Raw genomic sequence first — 20803 nt, 5'->3', positions numbered from 1 at the left:
TTCTCATCAAACAGAAACAAGAAACAAAGAGGACAGGAAAGCATAGTTACTGTAGCAAATCATTCAAGTCTAAGCTCTTCTGGTTAACTTTGTTACCAAGAAGATACCTGGTTACAACTTATCTCGGCAGAGAGGAGAAATTCCAAGGGTGTTGGGATGGAGATCTTTTCAATAAGAATATATCCATTGCTCTAAAACATCTAAAAGATCTATCTATGGTAAAAGAAAAAATCTGGTTTCCTAGGTTTCTGATTTAAATAATTATTATCAGAGATAAAAGTCTTTTAATATTCTTTCTTCCTGTTAAAAAAACAAACAAAAACATTCAGATAGTGTGTACTGATGACATCTTGAAACTGGAATTTTCCTTTTAGAAAAGTCCATTTAAATCCATAGCTGTCTCTTAGTTTTTCAGTTATTTATGGTTGATTGAAATATAATTAATAATAGTGGCAATCCATTTTTTATATGAAAGCAATTATTTCTCATTACAAAAGTAGTACACTTGTTTTAATGGTATGATGAGAATTTCAGATATCAACAAAATTAAGGTAGCTGGTATGTATAATTTTAATCTAAACGACTTGAGATATAAATTCTGCATCTGGGCAAAGATATATTACCTTAATAAAAATAGTAATCAGATAAGCTAAATTCCCAGTGTCATTATTTAAGAAAATATATACTTATATTGCTTAACTTAATAATCTTGTTCTCAGTTTTTTTAGATGCTTAAGGTAACATCTGAGAAGAATGTACATAGATTATAAAACAAGTTATCTGCTATTTTCCAAAAGTTGACAATTTAAATGAAAAAAAATCATACTTTAAGTCTGTTTAAATAATGTCCAATTAATTACTGAACTTTTTCCTCTATGATTGTATACAGTTATATATATAATTCTCCAGATATAATATGTAGCATTTATGCACTCTTTTATGTTTCTTTTCTGTTCTACTTATCCCAGGTAAAAATACAGTGACTGCACTGCTTCCTTTAGGTATTTACTAAATATCGTTAATAAACTGGATCATTTAAGTAATATTGGTCCCATATATTATATATATGGGAGCAAATATATACCTGAGATTGGTTCTTTAACATAATTTATATGGGAGCAAATATATACCTGAGAAAATGTTTTCTTCTCATATGTGGATTATGTTGCAATCTGTCAAAGATTGTTAAATACAGTAAATTTGGAGAGGAATTGTAAAATGCATTACTGGAAAACTAAATGTTTAATTAGTCACACAATATGTCAATAGGTTTATAACATCAGTTCCTAATGAACAAATACATGGAATTTAAAAATATGAACAACACTCACAGAAACACAAATAAAACTTAAACTATGACATCTATTTGAATTTTTGTTTGCCAAATGACAAAGATGATTCTGATATATGCTTGAAAGAAGGACTTTCATGTGTGACGTGGTGCTTTATGCAAAAGTGTCCAAAGTGTATTTACCTTGCATCAGTTAACATAATTAGTACATGAAAAGAAAAATCTAGCCTATGTCAAGTGAGACTATTGTAAAGATAATTAGTAGTTAGTACATATTCTTAAGTAACATGTACCTTGAGAGGTTTGGTAGTTGAATGTCATAAAAGGAAAGAATTAATCAATGCAATTTCAAACGGATACCTACTAAAAGTGGACACATGACTTTGAAGCTAAACAAAATCAGAGTTAAAAAGGTAGAGGATACATATTCTCTAAGAAACACTAAAAAAAAAAAACCTTGAAACTCAGAAAAGAGAATTCAGACAAATCATATATAAATAATAGAAAAAATTTCTAGTTGAGCTTAGTTAAAGTAAATATCTCACCTTTGTTAATTTCTATAAGTTTCTAGATCTTTTAATCAATGTTATCATCTATATTTCAAACTCAAGTGCATATCCTATTTGAATATTTATAGTATTCGGAGGGTCAACCACACATGACTGGATGATTATTCTTCCAATACCTCTAGAGCTCTAAAATTTCAGCATCACTAATTATTAGAGAAATATAAACTACAGTAACATATCACCTCACACGGTCAGAATGGCCATCATCAAAAAAATGTATAAACAATAAAATCCGGAGAGTGTGTAGAGAAAACAGAAACTTCCCACACTGTTGGTGGGAATGGATAGCCATTAAGGAGAAAAATATAGAGCGTCTTCTAAAATATTAAAAATAAAATGACTACATGACCCAGCAATCCCACTCCTAGGGATACAGCCAGAGAAAACCATAATTCAGAAGTATATATACACCCCAATGTTCACTGCAGCACTACTTATAAGAGCTAGATCATGGAAGCAACCTAAAAGTCCATTGAAAGAGGAGTGGGTAAAGAAGGTGTGGTATGTATATACAATGAATTATTACTCAGCCATAAAAAAGAACAAAATTCTGCCCTTTACAGCAACATGGATGCACTTAAGATACTGTCACACTGATTGAAGCAAATCAGACAATGAAAGATAAATGTCACATGATATTACTTAAACATGGAATCTAAGTAAAAGTGGTATAAATAAACTTATTTACAAAACAGAAATATGGTCACAAATGTAGAAAGCCTTTGGTTACCAGGGAATAAAGAGGGATAAACGGGGAGACTGGGGTTGACATCTGCACTTTGGCATATAGTAATAAAATGGACAAGTAATAAGAAACTGTTGTATAGCAAGGGAACTCGATTCAAAACTCTGTAACAGGCTGTGCGGGAAAAGAATCTAAAAAGGAAAAAAAATTCGGATGTATGTATATGGGTAACTGGTTCACTTTGCTTTGTTGTGCACCTGAAACGAGCACAGCATTGTAAATCAGCTATATGCCAATAAAAATATTAAAAAATTAAATTCAAAAGTTTAAATACTGCAAGCCATGGATTTCCATATGTATTTGATTTAGATTATATGTTGGAGGATAGTACAAAATTGACATGAACAAGAAACAAAGAAGTGATGGTTTAAAAAAATCTAGAAAGGGAGGAAATGTTGCTATTAATGATAGTGGGAATTAACAAAGAGAATTTAGTAATTTACAATCCAAGTCTTTTAAAATGCTGCTGCTGCTGCTGCTGCTGCTGCTAAGTCGCTTCAGTCAAGTCCGACTCTGCGCGACCCCATAGACGGCAGCCCACCAGGCTCCCCCATCCCTGGGATTCTCCAGGTAAGAACACTGGAGTGGGTTGCCATTTCCTTCTCCAATGCAGGAAAGTGAAAAGTGAAAGTGAAGTCGCTCAGTCGTGTCCAACTAGTAGTGACCCCATGGACTGCAGCCTACCAGGCTCCTCCGTCCATGGGATTTTCCAGGCAAGAGGACTGGAGTGGGGTGCCATTGCCTTCTCCTTAAAATATTGCTAACATATTCTAAAAGTAGCACAGTTAATTCAGATAAACTATGAAGTTATAAATGGGATTATATATAAGTATGTTTTCTCTGTATATAAATACACAAACACCCATACTGACCTGAGTATCCTAATTTGTCTGTGAAATACAACTACTCTTATAAAAAACTTATCAAACAAAATGGCAGAATAGTTGAAATAAAAGGCATTTATATATTTACCATGTAGGTCCTTATCTTCAATAATTGCCATCTCAACATCTTTTCCAGTAACTATTGTGCATGTGAAAGGAACTTGAAGAAGAACACTTATCTCACCAAAAGACTCCTTCTCATTAAGTCTACCCATATAAACAAGTTTCTGAATTTTTTTCTGTAATAGATATAGATAATGTTTAATGAAATCACTTTCATGTAATGGATAAGCATTATTACTACTAGAAATGTATTGCTCATATGTCATTTGGGTATATGGTATTTAAAATAAATTATCATTTTCATGCAAATCAAGAGGACACTTATTTATAAATATACTTAAAGTTTATTAGAAAAATAGTAGATTGATAAGAGAACCTCAGCATATCTAAAATAACTGAAAGCACTGTAGTTTAGTGATCTAAAAATTAAATGTTTTAATCCACCAAGATGTTTATGAAACATTGAACTAATTCCATTTTTCAACATTGTAGGATACCATTTAGCAATCATAACTTAGTATACTTAGTTTGTATGAGTAACTCTTTGAGACCCCATGGACTGCAGTATGCCAGGCTTAATGTATGTCATAAACAATCACAATACTGTAAAGTAATTATCCTCTAATTTAAAAAAAACTAAAATATAAAAAAGGGATTATTTCAATTCATCCTATATGCTGATCATCAGTTCAGTTCAGTCCAGTTCAATGACTCAGGCATGTCCAACTCTTTGCAACCCCGTGAACTGCATCAGGCCAGGCTTCCCTGTCCATCACCAACTCCAGGAGCTTCCTCAAACTCATGTCCATCGAGTCGATGATGCCACCTAACCATCTCATCCTCTGTCATCTCCTTTTCCTCCCACCTTCACTCTTTCCCAGCATCAGGGTCTTTTCTTTTTTTTGAAATTTTTTTTTATTAGTTGGAGGCTAATTACTTCACAACATCTCGGTGGGTTTTGTCATACATTGACATGAATCAGCCATAGAGTTACATGTATTCCCCATCCCGATCCCCCCTCCCACCTCCCTCTCCACCCGACTCCTCTGGGTCCTCCCAGTGCACCAGGCCCGAGCACTTGTCTCATGCATCCCACCTGGGCTGGTGATCTGTTTCACCACAGATAATATACATGCTGTTCTTTCACAACATCCCACCCTCGCCTTCTCCCATAGAGTTCAAAAGTCTGTTCTGTACTTCTGTGTCTCTTTTTCTGTCTTGCATATAGGGTTATCATTACCATCTTTCTAAATTCCATATATATGTGTTAGTATGCTGTAATGTTCTTTATCTCTATGGCTTACTTCACTCTGTATAATGGGCTCCAGTTTCATCCATCTCATTAGAACTGATTCAAATGAATTCTTTTTAACAGCTGAGTAATATTCCACGGTATATACGCAGCTTCCTTATCCATTCGTCTGCTGATGGGCATCTAGGTTGCTTCCATGTCCTGGCAATTATAAACAGTGCTGCGATGAACATTGGGGTGCACGTGTCTCTTTCAGATCTGGTTTCCTTGGTGTGTATGCCCAGAAGTGGTATTGCTGGGTCATATGGCAGTTCTATTTCCAGTTTTTTAAGAAATCTCCACACTGTTTTCCATAGTGGCTGTACTAGTTTGCATTCCCACCAACAGCGTAAGAGGGTTCCCTTTTCTCCACACCCTCTCCAACATTTATTGGTTGTAGACTTTTGGATAGCAGCCATCCTGACTGGCGTGTAATGGTATCTCATTGTGGTTTTGATTTGCATTTCTCTGATAATGAGTGATGTTGAGCATCTTTTCATGTGTTTGTTAGCCATCTGTATGTCTTCTTTGGAGAAATGTCTGTTTAGTTCTTTGGCCCATTTTTTGATTGGGTCATTTATTTTTCTGGAATTGAGCTTCAGGAGTTGCTTGTATATTTTTGAGATTAATCCTTTGTCTGTTTCTTCATTTGCTATTATTTTCTCCCAATCTGAGGGCTGTCTTTTCACCTTGCTTATAGTTTCCTTTGTAATGCAGAAGCTTTTAAGTTTCATGAGGTCCCATTTGTTTAGTTTTGCTTTTACTTCCAATATTCTGGGAGGTGGGTCATAGAGGATCCTGCTGAGATTTATGTCGGAGAGTGTTTTGCCTATGTTCTCCTCTAGGAGTTTTATAGTTTCTGGTCTTACATTTAGATCTTTAATCCATTTTGAGTTTATTTTTGTGTATGGTGTTAGAAAGTGTTCAAGTTTCATTCTTTTACAAGTGGTTGACCAGTTTTCCCAGCACCACTTGTTAAAGAGGTTGTCTTTTTTCCATTATATATCCTTGCCTCCTTTGTCAAAGATAAGGTGTCCATAGGTTCATGGATTTATCTCTGGGCTTTCTATTCTGTTCCATTGATCTATATTTCTGTCTTTGTGCCAGTACCATACTGTCTTGATGACTTTGGCTTTGTAGTAGAGTCTGAAGTCAGGCAGGTTGATTCTTCCAGTTCCATTCTTCTTTCTCAAGATTACTTTGGCTACTTGAGGTTTTTTGTATTTCCATACAAATTGTGAAATTATTTGTTCTAGTTCTGTGAAAAATACCGTTGGTAGCTTGATAGGGATTGCATTGAATCTATAGATTGCTTTGGGTAGAATAGCCATTTTGACAGTATTGATTCTTCCAATCCATGAACACGGTATGTTTCTCCATCTGCTTGTGTCCTCTTTGATTTCTTTCATCAGTGTTTTATAGTTTTCTATGTATGTCTTTTGTTTCTTTAGGTAGATATACTCCTAAGTATTTTATTCTTTTTGTTGCAATGGTGAATGGTATTGTTTCCTTAATTTCTCTTTCTGTTTTTTCATTGTTAGTATATAGGAATGCAAGGGATTTCTGTGTGTTAATTTTGTATCCTGCAACTTTACTATATTCATTGACTAGTTCTAGTAATTTATGATTAAAACTCCCCAGAAAGCAGGAATAGGAGGAACATACCTCAACATAATAAAAGCTATATATGACAAACCCACAGCAAGCATCTCCCTCAATGGTGAAAAATTGAAAGCATTTCCCCTGAAATATGGAAAAAGACAAGGGTGCCCACTCTCACCATTACTATTCAACATAGTGTTGGAAGTTTTGGCCACAGCAATCAGAGCAGAAAAAGAAGTAAAAGGAATCCAGATAGGAAAAGAAGACGTGAAACTCTTGCTGTTTGCAGATGACATGATCCTCTACATAGAAAACCCTAAAGACTCTTCCAGGGTCTTTTCAACTCAGTCAGTTCTTTGAACCAGGTGGCCAAAGTATTGGAGTTTCAGCTTCAGCATCAGTCCTTCCAATGAATATTCAGGACTGATTTCCTTTAAGATGGACTGGTTGGATCTCCTTGCTGTCCAAGGGACTCTCAAGAGTCTTCTCCAACACCACAGTTCAAAAGCATCTATTCTTTGGCTCTCAGCCTTCTTTATGGTCCAACTCTCACATCTATACATGACCATGGGGAAAACACAGCTTTGACTAGATGGACCTTCGTTGGCAAAATAATGTCTCTGCTTTTTAATATGCTATCTAGGTTGGGCATAGCTTTTCCTCCAAGGAGCAAGTGGTTTTTTTTGTTTGTTTTGTTTTGTTTTGTTTTTTATTTTCATGGCTGCAGTCACCATCTGCAGTGATTTTGGATCCCAAGAAAATAAAGTCTGTCACTGTTTCCATTGTTTGCCCGTCTATTTGCCATGAAGTGATGGGACCGGATGTCATGATCTTTTTTGAATGTTTAGTTGTAAACCAGGTTTTTCACTCTGTTCTTTCACCTTCATCAAGAAGTTCTTTAATTCCTTTTTTGCTTTCTGCCATAAGGGTGATGTCATCTGCATATCTGAGGTTAATTGATATTTCTCCCAGCAATCTTGACTCCAGCTTTTCTTCACCCTAGCATTTCACATGATGTACTCTGAATATAAGTTAAATAAGCAGGGTGACAATATACACCTTGATGTACTTGATGTACTCCTTTTCCAATTTTGAACCAGTCCATTGTTCCATGTCCAGTTCTAACTGTTGTTTCTTGATCTACATACAGGTTTCTCAGGATGCCAATAAGGTGGACTGGTATTCCCATCTCTTTAAGAATTTTGCACAGTTTATTGTGATCAACACAGTCAAAAGCTTTAGCGTAGTCAGTGAAGCAGATGTAAATCATTTTTCTGGATTTCCCTTGTTTTGCTATGATCCAATCAATGGATGTTGGCAATTTGATCTCTCATTCCTCTGCTTTTTCTAAATCCACTTTGAACTAGAACTTACATATTCTAGAACTTCATAAAACTGAAATCATACAGAATGCATTCCTCTGAGTTTCACTTTTTTGCCCAACCTAATGCTTCCAGGTTCATCCATATTCTTGTGTGCATCAGAGATTCTTCTTGTTGAGGCATGATATTCCAATGAAGGAATATACCACAATGTTTCTATTCATTTAACTGTCAATGGACATTTAGATTATTACTTATTTTTTGACATATGAAGATTCACATAAGTCTTTTGATAAATGTATATTTTATTTCTCTTGAGTAAATATTTAGAGTGGAATTTCTGGGTAGTATGTTAAGTATAGTTTAACCAATCTGATATGCTTATAAAAGTACTTTGTTGTGGTTTTAATTTGGATTTTTTGATAAATAATGTCAAGCATCTTTTAATGAGTTTCTAGGTCATTTCTAAGTCTTACAACTCAACATATCTTGCAAATTACTTTACATATTATAGCTCAGTAACAAGAAGAAAATAAATGCAATGAAAATTAGTTTAAAAAAAATGAACAGCTGTTTCACAATACAAGACAGATAATAAATGAGCAATAAACACAAGAAAAACATGTTCAATATCTCCTATTTATTAAAATAGATTAATCGGTTAAAAAGAATACATAGGTTTGAAACTTACCACTTTTCCTGATTGTGGTTTTGAAAGTCCTATGATATTTCTATAAATCTTACAATATCCAGAATTAATATAAGCCACAAAAGAGATTATATTTCCACTTTCCACAATCACTGTAAACAAAAGAGATAATTCACCATTTCACATAGTTTTCTAGAAGATATTATTTTAGTTACTAGGACAATAAAAGTTCGCATGTTTAATTCAACAACTATTAATAGTAAACTTCTTAATGAATGACAGTATACAGGCAAAGCTTGTTATATAAAAAATTTATGTTGGATATTTATACCAGCACCTAAAATAGAAATAAACATTGACAAGAATTTGGAATGGTGTGCTAGTAAACTGTGTGGTGGAGGAGAGGAAGAGGAGTTTGGTGCAAGCCCCAAATTGTAGCATTTGATGATTTTCATGGTGCAGATATTGATGCCATGACTTATTTCAAACTGCCAGTGATTTAACAACTGTCTCAAAAAAACAGAAAAATCTCTGAATATTTAACATTTAGAGCTTCAGAGCTCAAAGTGTATAATAAAAAAGGAAGTAAAAGGTTATTTGTCAGAAGTCATTTATTTTGCTTAAATAAAAATTTATGTAACTCTTCTACTGTTTTATACATTGTCTCTTAAATAACATTATAAAGTTATCTTCAAACATCAAAGCATAATATAGCTATGCTACTGCTGCTGCTGTCACTTCAGTCGTGTCCGACTCTGTGTGACCCCATAGACGGCAGCCCACCAGGCTCCCATTCTCCAGGCAAGAGCACTGGAGTGGGGTGCCATATGGGCTTACGTGTAAACTGTATAGACATGGGAATGTTTTCACAGACACAACAATTTAAAAACGCAAAGAGTAGCCTTTTGCCAAAATATAATGTGATAGCAGACATTGTTTTACTTCTTTTAATCAATCAATAGGACATAAGGAAAAGCATAGGGTCTTCTGGCAATGTAATAGGTAAGAGAAGGATACACTTAAGCAGATACTAAAGAAGCCCACTATTCTTAACATTTTGGGCAGCACTGTTGTAAATCTTTTCTTGAAAGTCAAGCCTTATATTCTACAGCATGCATGATATCAAAGCGAATAGAATCAATTTGTCTTTGTATTAAAGGCAAGTCAACAAAGGGAAAGCTGAACCACCGCAGTAAAACCTATGAGGCAACCTCCCTCCTTAGAGGGAACAGTTGCTTCCTGAGTAATTGTTAATAGTCTCTATTCTAATCATAGAAAATGTTTACCTTAATGAAGACAACACAGCAAAACCCTTTTCATCTAAACAAGCAGGCTGAATTTAATGATATTACAAAAAAAATATATCTCATTACACTCAAATAAGAAATTTTAGATCCTTTTTGACTAGGAAAAGAATTGTACGTACTGCCTGTAGAGAGTTAACACCTCTCTCGTGTTTCCTAATTTTAACCGTTCAACCTTTGATCCTGCTTCCCATTGCAAAGATCTTATGCCAGTGATGTCAAGATAAATGTTGTCATCTCCATACCCTTTCCTCTTGAGTTACACAGAAAATGATGAACAACATAGAAAGATCCAAAGGATTATAAAACAATTTTAAGTGGAAAGACTTAGTCATGGACTACATAAGATAAATTTTATTCATTATTATTTAATGGTAATAGTCAAGAAATAAAGCTTATTTGTATTTCAAACTTAGGCTTTAAAGGGCCTCATCAAAACTCACACTCATACTCTAAAACCTGAAATTATTAGATTGTTATGAAAAGAGCAAACCTGATTTTATCCTAAAGGTAAATATGAAAGGGAAGGAAATCAGAAAATCAGAAGGGTTCATAGACAGTGAGCAACAGGTATCGTTCTTTTCCTTCTTGTTGTTTATTATATACCAAGAAATAGTAAAAAAAAAAAAAAAAAAAAAAAAAAAAACAACTAATAAAATAATTTTATTCCAATTTTCAGGTCAGTTAGAAGTCATGATAAGAAAGATAACTCCCAACTGGCTATTAGAATCAGCACTGGGACAGTTAAGGGCTCAGTTTAAATGGGAACTAGCGATTAGAAAGACTGTTAAAGGACAGCTTCTTAATTAAGATAAGCTCAAGCCATGAGCCTAACAGACCAAACACAGTTTTGTATCAGAGTATCAGTAAGACTGATGCACCTCTAGGAGCAAAACACACATTAGCGTAATGGATACCAGTTCCTGTAAAACTAGATTACTAGGAAAAGAACAATATTAACAAAACCAATGCTAACAAGTGCTACTTTTGAACTTTACTTTCAATTTGGGGAGATATTTTTGAACTTGTTTTCCTTATGAATATATTTTTTGCTGTTGCAATGTTGCTAAGAAAAATCTTGGTTAGAAACGACTTTGTATTTACAAATGCTGAGTATTTCTGTAAGGGTCCATACAAATGAAACTTTCAGTTCAGTTGCTCAGTTGTGTCCGACTCTTTGTGACCCCATGAATCCCAGCACACCAGGCCTCCCTGTCCATCACCAACTCCCAGAGTTTACTCAAACACATGTCCATTGAGTCAGTGATGCCATCCAGCCATCTCATCCTCTGATGCTCCCTTCCCCTGCCCCAATCCCTCCCAGCATCAGGGTCTTTTCCAATGAGTCAGCTCTTCACATGAGGTGGCCAAAGTATTGGAGCTTCAGCTTCAGCATCAGTCCTTCCAATGGATATTCAGGACTGATCTCCTTTAGGATGGACTAGTTGGATCTCCTTGCAGTCCAAGGGACTCTCAAGAGTCTTCTCCAACACCACAGTTCAAAAGCATCAATTTTTCAGCGCTCAGCTTTCTTCTCAGTCCAACTCTCACATCCATACATGACCACTGGAAAAACCATAGCCTTGACTAGACAGACCTTTGTTGGCAAAGTAATGTCTCTGCTTTTTATTTATTTTTTAATTTTTTTCATTTATTTTTATCAGCTGGAGGCTAATTACTTTACAATATTATAGTGGTTTTTACCATACATTGACATGTATCAGCCATGGATTTACATGTGTTCCCCATCCTGATTCCCCCTCCCACCTCCCTCCCCACCCCATCCCTCTGGGTCTTCCCAGTGCGTGATAACAATGACCCTATATGCAGGTCAGAAAAAGAGACACAGATGTATAGAACAGACTTTTGGACTCTGTGGGAGAAGGCGAGGGTGGGATGATCTGAGAGAATAACATTGAAACATGTATATTATCAAGTGTGAAAAAGATCGCCATCCCAGGTTGGATGCATGTCTCTGCTTTTTAATATACTATCTAGGTTGGTCATAACTTTCCTTCCAAGGAGTAAGCATCTTTTAATTTCATGGATGCAATCACTATCTGCAGTGATTTTGGAGCCCCCCAAAATAAAGTCTGAAACTGTTTCCACTTTTTCCCCATCTATTTCCTATAAAGTGATGGGACCAGATGCCATGATCTTAGTTTTCTGAATGTTGAGCTTTAAGCCAACTTTTTCACTCTCCTCTTCCAGTTTCATCAAAAGGCTTTTTAGTTTCTCTTCACTTTCTGCTATAAGGGTGGTGTCATCTGCATATCTTTAACCAATATTAAACATTACCTCTTTATTATTTGAAAATCTATATTTATATTCATTTAAGAATATTTATAGCTAAATGGAAGCAAATATTGAATAGAAATATGTATCAGAAATATTGATCGCTGACTAATTTCCTAGTATACTACACCTGCTGAATTCATGGCAGGTTAGAATAGGTCATTATTTTAAAGTATGAGCACTATATGTAAAATTCTCTCATGCAAGTTAAGTACTTGTCACTTTACATAGAAATAAAAATAAGTGAGCATTTCTCTAATCTCACAAGTATGAGATTTGGGGGGGGGATGGTTATATTAATTATTGATAGAGGAAATCCAGAGAAATATGGGTGGAAGAAATTTAAATTTTGAACATGCCTCAGAAACTGTTCCAAGAAAAGAATTCGTGGGCTTAGTCGCTCAGTTGTGTCCAACTCTTTGCAACCCCAGGGACTGCAGCCTGTCAGGCTCCTCTGTCCATGGGATTCTCCAGACAAGAATACGGGAGTGGGTTGCCATGACCTCCTCCAGAGGATCTTTCCAACCTCGAGGTCAAATCCAGGTCTCCTGCATTTTTTCAGGCAGATTCTTTACCATCTGAGCCACTAGGGAAGCCTCTCCAATACAATACATTTAAAGTATCATTTCACAGAAAGTAACAGAATATGATTGGTTGCTCACTAAAAATTAAGAGAGATGAAGAAGGTCCAGACCTGATGTTGGATTCCCCGAACCCTCTCTTTTCCACATTCTTGCGCCTTTTTCCCTTTTCATCCCATTCCACACTCCAAGGTAGGACAAATATTGGTAGGTAGAACTTTTTACTAATGCTGAAACTTCAACTCCAATACTTTGGCCTCCTGATGTGAAGAACTGACCCATTGGAAAAAACCCTGATGATGCGAAAGATTGAAGGCAGGAGGAGAAGGGGACAACAGAGGATGAGATGGTTGGATGGCATCACCGACTGGATGGACATGAGTTTGAGCAAGCTCCGGGAGTTGGTGATGGACAGGGGAGGCCTGGCATGCTGCAGTCCACGGGGTCACAAAGAGTCGGACATGACTGAGCTACTGAACTGAACTGAGAGCCTTTTACAAGTCAGGGCAGGAGAGATTGTGGGGATTTGATGCCCAGCCAGATAGCCAGGACACACTCACAACATCTTCATTCGGATTTCCCCCTCTCAATGAAGTCTACCATGATAGATCGTACTACAGTTTAGTTCTCTCTTTCCCAGCTCTCTCACCCTATTCTCTTTTTCCTCATGGTTTTATTATCATCTAACATACTAATTCACTCATTTATTTCTTGTGCTTGTGGTGTATTATGTCCTCTAACCACTAGGATGCAAGCTCCATCAAAACAAGTATCTTTATTTCTATCTTTCATTCATGCACGTACTTGCAAAGTAGCCATTCAATAAATATTTGATGGAAAAATGCAACATCTCAATATTGAACTGCAATTTTCTCAGAGCTAATTGAGCACAGGAGGAAACTCACTGTACAGTACCTTAGGTTTTCATGAAACCAAGCTGCATGACTAAAAATTCTGGATGAAATGTTTTTAAGTATATGAGGTGGTATTAGGCAAAAACAAACAGCCAAAAATACCAATCTCAAAAGCCAGAAACAAAAAGAGAGTGCAGTCACAGGATTAAGAAAGCACTAGAGCCAGTGGCAAAGTGTCTGAGAGATCAGACATGCACATCCTCCTTCATAAAATCCCCAAGAGCAATATTCTTGTGGGGTGAACTGGAAAACATCCCACCTTACAGAGAGAGTTATTGAAGATATTTTCCTCTCTTAGTTGTGGTACTACTTGATGAAAAAGAGAAGAGAAAATCTCTCTGAAAATTATTAACCATAGCTCATGGTATTGGGAGTAATGTCTACACTGCCTATAAGGTACCAAACATCTATTTTTAAATTATAAAGTTTTTTTGCAACTCTATATCCCCAGGAAAAAAATTCTTTCGGGATAAATTCATGTATGTCCAGGCTTCAGAAGAGTCCCACAGATCTGAAGATACTATTTTAGGGAAATTAAGCCCTTAATAAAATATGTATTACTAGATATATTAGCCAACCAGCATGATTAATTATAGCCACCATACTATTATAAACATAAATATATATATATGCACACATATATTATAAACATAATTATACATATATTTAAGTCATGGTTCCTATTATCTTACATAACTATTGTTTCTTATATGAACTATGAACTGTCGACTTGAGAAATGGAAACATTGCTATCGATGTAATAAAAGAGAAAGCTTTGAAGAAAGGACTAACATTTAACTGAAGGTTAATTACAGTTATAGTTCCACAGTCAGAGTAAATCAAGCTTAATAATTATCATACTTAGAATTTTTATTCCACAAAAGTAGTCATAAGTAAGCAAATATGGGTCAAGTGCCAGAATATTTCTTTCTATGCAGTAGGGGTTGATCATCAAAGAATTTAGGTGATATTACCAATGATTGACTATATGCTAAGCAAACAAACATTTTTTAAAATTTTTCAAATAACATAAAAAATGTAAATTGCCATCTTCCAAAAATATTTCCGATTCATCCATTATTCTTTCTTTTGCCCAGCACTGTGATGAATTTTGTTGCAAGTGTGTGTGTGTGTGTGTGTGTGTGTGTGTGACAGTGTGTGTGTGTGTGTATGTGTGAGAGTGTGTGTGTGAGAGTGTGTGTGTGAGTGTGTGTGTGAGTGTGTGTGGACACGCACACATGTTTGTGTTTAGTTTGACATTTAGAATCGAATTCTATTTTCAATTGAAATGGCAAAATGATCTTATTTCATAGAGTTCTTCAGAGGACTGAAGAGTTAATCTAAATTAATCTGCAAGAAAGAGTACTTTATAAATATCAGTAAATTAATAGAAGAAAATTATTTTTGTATTAAACAATTTCTTCATTTTCACCTGACAATCATATTAATATATTTCAACCATAAATTATAATCATTGTAATTGTCCATTTAACAAGGATACACTGATTAGCAACTTCATTCTGACACTACATAATCATCTACATTGATTTCAGTTAAATTACTTAAGCAATATTATATTAGAGATGAATAATCATGTACTAAATGGACTGGCCAAGAAAGATCATGAATAGTATGATGCATTTATAATTTGTACCTAGGTATCATTTATACCTAGATGATAATTAAATTTATTCATTGCTTGAAATAATGATTTACCTCATTAACTTCACAATAATTAATTTATTTCAAGATATATTCCACTTTGTATATCTTAATGTAATCTGGACCAGTGTAGGTAAATCAAGAAAATTTATTTTATTACATTTCTTCAGAACATTGGTCATTTATACCCAAATGAGTTCAATCACTTTATATGATATTTATGCAAAAGTACATTTCATTACAACTACTGATGATCCAGCTTCATTTTTGTATACACTATTATGATGAGAAGAAAGTGTGAAGTTGTTAGTTTTAAGATTTTTCAAACAACTTTAAAAAATGTGATAAATCCTATTTTCATTTTTAAATGGAATATTATTTTTATAATTAGTTTTATAATTTTTTTATTAATCCTTTTTTACAATATCATTTGTTGATTCCTCTGAAACTATTGTTTTCCTCTTAATCACATTACTTTCACATGTTAAACAACTCAAAATAAATTGCATACCCAATATAAATTGCATACCCTTACCTATTATTGCTATTTCTAGTTTCAAGTTGATAATTGGGTTTCCCTGGTGGCTCAAAGGGTAAAGAATCCACCTGCAATGCAGGAGACCTGGGTTCCACCTCTGAGTTGGGAAGATCCTTGAAGGAGGGAACGGTTACCCACGCCAGCATTCTTACCTGGGGAATTCCATGGACAGAGGAGCTGGCAGGCTACAGTTCATTTCCATCTTAAATAATTTCTCTCACATACTGTCAGGTTAAATAGTTTATTGAGCTTTCTCCCATGTGTGCAGATTATTTTCTAATAGTTTCATCAAAGTTTCCTTTTTTATTTTATCAAATATATTCAATATACCCAAAACTTAACTCTTACCCTATGCCATGTTTGAATTTTAGAACTGGTAGGGCCTGATTAATACATTCTAACATGATAAATTAACAAGTTTGTTTTTCTAATAACATTTTCATTTTATTCTCCTGTACACTGGGTTTTTTTTTTTTTTTATGTATATACTAATGGTCTAAATGAAATGAAAAAGTTGTTTGAGGTTTTATAAGAAATAAATCTGCAACATGTGTCAAAATTCTATAACATTTTGGACACATTGGTGAAATGGATCTAATTGTAAGAATTTTTTCTTAAATATATAAGTAGACAAAACTGCATGTGTAAGATAGTTTATGCAACTTAAATGAAAACCAACAGGGAAATGCTTAAATAAAATGTGATAATCCGTTGAATATATTATATTATGCTTCCATTAAAATTCAAGGGGCTTCCATGATTGCTTAGCTGATAAAGAATCTGCCTGCAACCTGAGTTGCAGGAGACCCCAGTTTGATTCCTGGGTTGGGAAGATTCGCTGGAGAAAGGATAGGCTACTCACTCCAGTATTCTCAGGCTTCCCGATGGCTTAGCTGGTAAAGAAGTTGCCTGCAAAACCAGAGACCTGGGTTCAGCCCCTGGGTTGGGAACGATCCCTGGAGAAGGGAATCTTCTGGCCTGGGGAATTCCAAGGGGGTCGCAAAGAGTCAGACACGCCTGAGCTCCTTTCACTTCACTTCACTTCTTCACTAAAACTCATAACTTGAGAAACTGTTACTGACACGGAATATGTTAATTTTATAAAGGCCAGTGGCAATGCGATCCGTTAACCTTATAGTATTCAACTTTGGTTGAAAACATACAAAAACTATTTGCTTCTGAATTAAAAATCTGGCAAAATATAAGAAAAGGTTGATAATTGTCACAGTCACTGTTTGTAAGAGTACAAGTTATGTTCTGTAATATTCAGTATGCAAGTATATAATAAATGTATGCATTGTTTATATATTATTTTCATAATTACATTAAATAAATAATTTTCTAAAATAATTTTTAACAACTGATTTATAATGTGATCTCTGATAGAGGTATACCATAATTATGGAATAAAAATAAACTGATTTTGAGCAATATGGTATAATAACAAACCCAAGACCCTCCTTACTCTCACAGAGACACTGATTCAACACCAATCCATAGACCAATTCTATTTGTCAAAAGTCTAGAAACGAAGTTAAGAGTCTCTGGTCATCCAGGTAAGCACAAAACCAGCCATATTGAAGCTGGTTAAAAAAAAAAATCCATAGCACACACTTGTCATCATCTCCCCACCACTCCCTCCCCCAGCACAACTCCAGAGGATCAGGAGAAAATTACTGCTCTGATTTCTGTCCAGGGAGGGAGAGAGAAGGCTGGATTGCATGTCCAAAGCTTTGGACTTTCAGGGGAACTGCCTGAGCCATTGGATTCTGCCTTGCTTCTCTGAGAGCACCGATAGAGCTCAGGACACTTATCTAGATGCCTGGGGACCTCTGGGAACGAATAAGAGCTGGGTAGCGTGCTGCTTCTCCAGGACACGCATGGAGCAGCAAAGTCCACAACAGCTCTGTGGCCTCTCCCCCAGGGGAAAGAGAAGAGTGACGCAGTGTCCAATGCTCTGGATTTTCAGCGTGCTGCCCGACTTAATATCTTGTCTGAAACTGAGGGGACTGCACCGGAATGCGTGTGAGGGCATATTTCTGCACCGACAGTAATATCGTGCCAGGGTGAGGTCCGCTGAGAACAAACACTGCCCACTGTGTACCAGAATCTACAGAACAACATACAGACTCTCTGTGGCGCTCCTGATTGGAACTTGGCAAACCCCTTCATCAAGGAGATCAGACACACGAGACCAGAGAAAACGCATCCCTGGAAAAGGCTTGAAAGATCTCTAGAATATCTAGCTAGGCTGATTGAAGAAGTTCCTCCCTGGGCAGAGCTGTGCCACAAAGACTGGGAGAAGCAGTTGGTTTTTCACATTCCAAAGTTCTGACAGAAGATATCTAGACATACAAAAAGCAGGAAAATATGGGGCATTCAAAAAACAAATTAAATCACAAGAAAATGATCCTAAAGAAATGAAGAAATATGTATTAACAGAGAATTTAAAATAGCCATCATAAAGATATTCAGTCAATTAAAAGAGAGAACAGACATGTAAATAACTGACATCAAAAAATGATGTAGAGGAACTGAGTAAAAATTCTAGAACTGAAGAATTAAAGTAACTGAATTGAAAAATTCTCTACAGGGACTTAGCTTTTGACTAGACAGAAGAAAGAATCAATACACTTGAAGACAGGACTTTGAAAATGATTGAGGCTTAAGAGCAAAAATTAAGGAGAAGAAGAAGGATTAAAAAAAAAAAACAAAAATAGCAAAAGTGAAGAGAACTTAACGGATTGCGGGACATCATCACATAGTACAGCATACACATCACATGAATCCCAGAAGAGAAAAGAAAGGGTCAGAGAAACTTTGTTACATATGCATCCCTTAAACTAGTAGAAAGAGAACGTTTTAAGTAGGAACATGGACAATATATAAATAATGCAAATCAAATTTCTAGAGATGAGAACTAAGGTATCTGACATGAGAAATATAACATACAACTGACACGTTAGACACCACAAACAAAATGAGTAGTCACTTAGAAGATATGATAATGGAAATTATCTAAAATGAAGAGGAGAAGAGAAAAAAAGAGGATCAAACATGTATACACAGACACACAGAGAACAGAGCATCCTGAGACACGGGACAGATTGAATCCATCTAATACATGTTATTTGCACACCCAAAAAGAGTGAGGGAGCACTTTAAAAATCACATGCAAAATATCCCACATTTAATTAAAACTAATATTCCACCCAATAATAGCAAGATATACATTGGTTACAAGTACACATGGAGCACATACTACATAGACCTTATTCTGGGTCATATAAAAAGTCTCAATAAGCTTAAAGATATTTAAATCATACAAAACATGTTCTTTAACCAAAACAAAATTAAATTTAAAATTATTAACCTGCAAAATTAAAAATATTTTTAAGTTTAATAACATATTTCCAAGGAATGGGTGAAAGAGAAAAAATAAAATTAGAAAACATTTTGAAAGATGAAAACAAAAAGAGTAACATGTCAAAATCTGCATCTACATCCAAAGCAGGACTCAGAGGGAATAACATTATATGGTTATAATAAAAATGAAGAAAAATCTCAAATCACTAACCTCAGCTTCTGGCTTAAGATACTAAAAGAGTGAATAAAAGTCAAAATAGACAGAGGAAAGGAACTAATAAAGATATGAGCACAAATCAGTGAAAAAGAAATCAGGAAAATGGCAGGGAAAACAGATGAAAATCAAAGCTGCTTCTTTGAGAAGATTAACAAAAGTGAGAAACCTCTATCCCAGCAGTCACAAACACACAAAAAGCACCCTCTGATAAAAGTGCGATTATTACCCCCGTTTACAGAGGAGAAAATAAGGCACAGAGAAGTTACATGGTTTACCCAAGGCCTCACAATTAGAAAATAGTACAGGCAGAATTCAAACCCAAATTATCTTTCTTCTCCAGCCATTCTTTTAAATATATATTAATATTATATTTTATAATGTGAACATTTACAAATTCATATCAATATTTAAATACCTGTATCAAATATAAATATGATATAGTAAATAATAATTACCCACTGTCTGGCACTTTTTTACTTTTCAGTGTATCTTGTAGATCATTATGCATTTGTACATTGGTACATATACAAATGCATAATGTACATTATGATCGTATGCATTTATATATGCATTTGTATATGCTTCATTCTTTATATTGGGCAGATCCCCATTATATATTTTATTATATATATATTTATATATAATATATATTATATATTATATATATTATATATAATTATATATTATATATTCATATTATTTATATATTTATCATAAATATATATTTATTAACCAGCCCATTATTGATGGATATTTGCTTTCTAGAGCAAAAAAAAAAATTGCTGCACATACATCTTTGAATAAACAAGTACACATTTACTGCTAGTAAAACTTTTTAGAAATGAAACTTATTTATAGAAAGATTGTTATGTTTTTATAGATTTTGCCAAATTAGTCTTGAAGCACGTCAAACCAAGTGATATGCCTACCTAAAAACACATACGATTCTTATTTTCCAATCCTAGAAAATCTTTATTAATAAAATTTTGAATGTTTGTCAATGAGACAAGTAGAAAATGTCAATTAAATAAAACTGAATTTTCAAAATGATGAGCAAATGTGAATGATAAGAATTGTCTTTTCATTCTCCTTTCTTCATTGTCTCTCCCTCTCTCTACCAATCTGAGATTTTACAATTGATTAGTTAAGAGCCATTTTTTGTTAGAAATCATTTTTCGCAGGTGTACAACAATTTTATCACCTTGCCTTTATGTATTAATACTTATGAATCACACTGCCATGCAGAATACTGAATTTTTATTATTCTGGGGTTAATATTTCAATTTTAATTTTGAAATTTTAGTTTCAAAAAGATATTTTACATTTTCTTTAACCATGCTTAAAAGAGTATCTCCCACCAAAAGTTAGGAAGTAAATTTGCCCGTGTTCCCTTATAATGGTGCTATGACATCCTAGTTTACACAGAGGCTTTTAATCCACCCGAATGCATTTGTCTCATTTTAATACTTGTCCAACAATCAGATATTTAATAAACTATCTTTTACCTAAT

At 34.7% G+C, this 20803-nt stretch overlaps 1 protein-coding gene across 1 annotated transcript in view; it reads right to left on the bottom strand.

Moving 5' to 3' along the window:
• Nucleotides 1-2701: 2701 nt before the first annotated feature.
• The window catches only part of CNBD1 (cyclic nucleotide binding domain containing 1), a 351846-nt gene continuing 333744 nt past the window's right edge, over nt 2702-20803 (bottom strand). The window contains exons 9-11 of the mRNA XM_065903452.1: nt 8459-8568; nt 3578-3728; nt 2702-2736 (exon numbers count right to left, since the gene is read on the bottom strand). Coding sequence (XP_065759524.1) covers nt 2702-2736; nt 3578-3728; nt 8459-8568 — 296 coding nt within the window. The remainder of the gene's footprint in view (nt 2737-3577; nt 3729-8458; nt 8569-20803) is intronic.

The sequence above is a fragment of the Muntiacus reevesi genome, chromosome 12, assembly GCF_963930625.1.
Source record: "Muntiacus reevesi chromosome 12, mMunRee1.1, whole genome shotgun sequence".
Lineage (NCBI taxonomy): Eukaryota > Metazoa > Chordata > Mammalia > Artiodactyla > Cervidae > Muntiacus > Muntiacus reevesi.
This window is presented reverse-complemented; position numbering and strand designations above follow the sequence as displayed.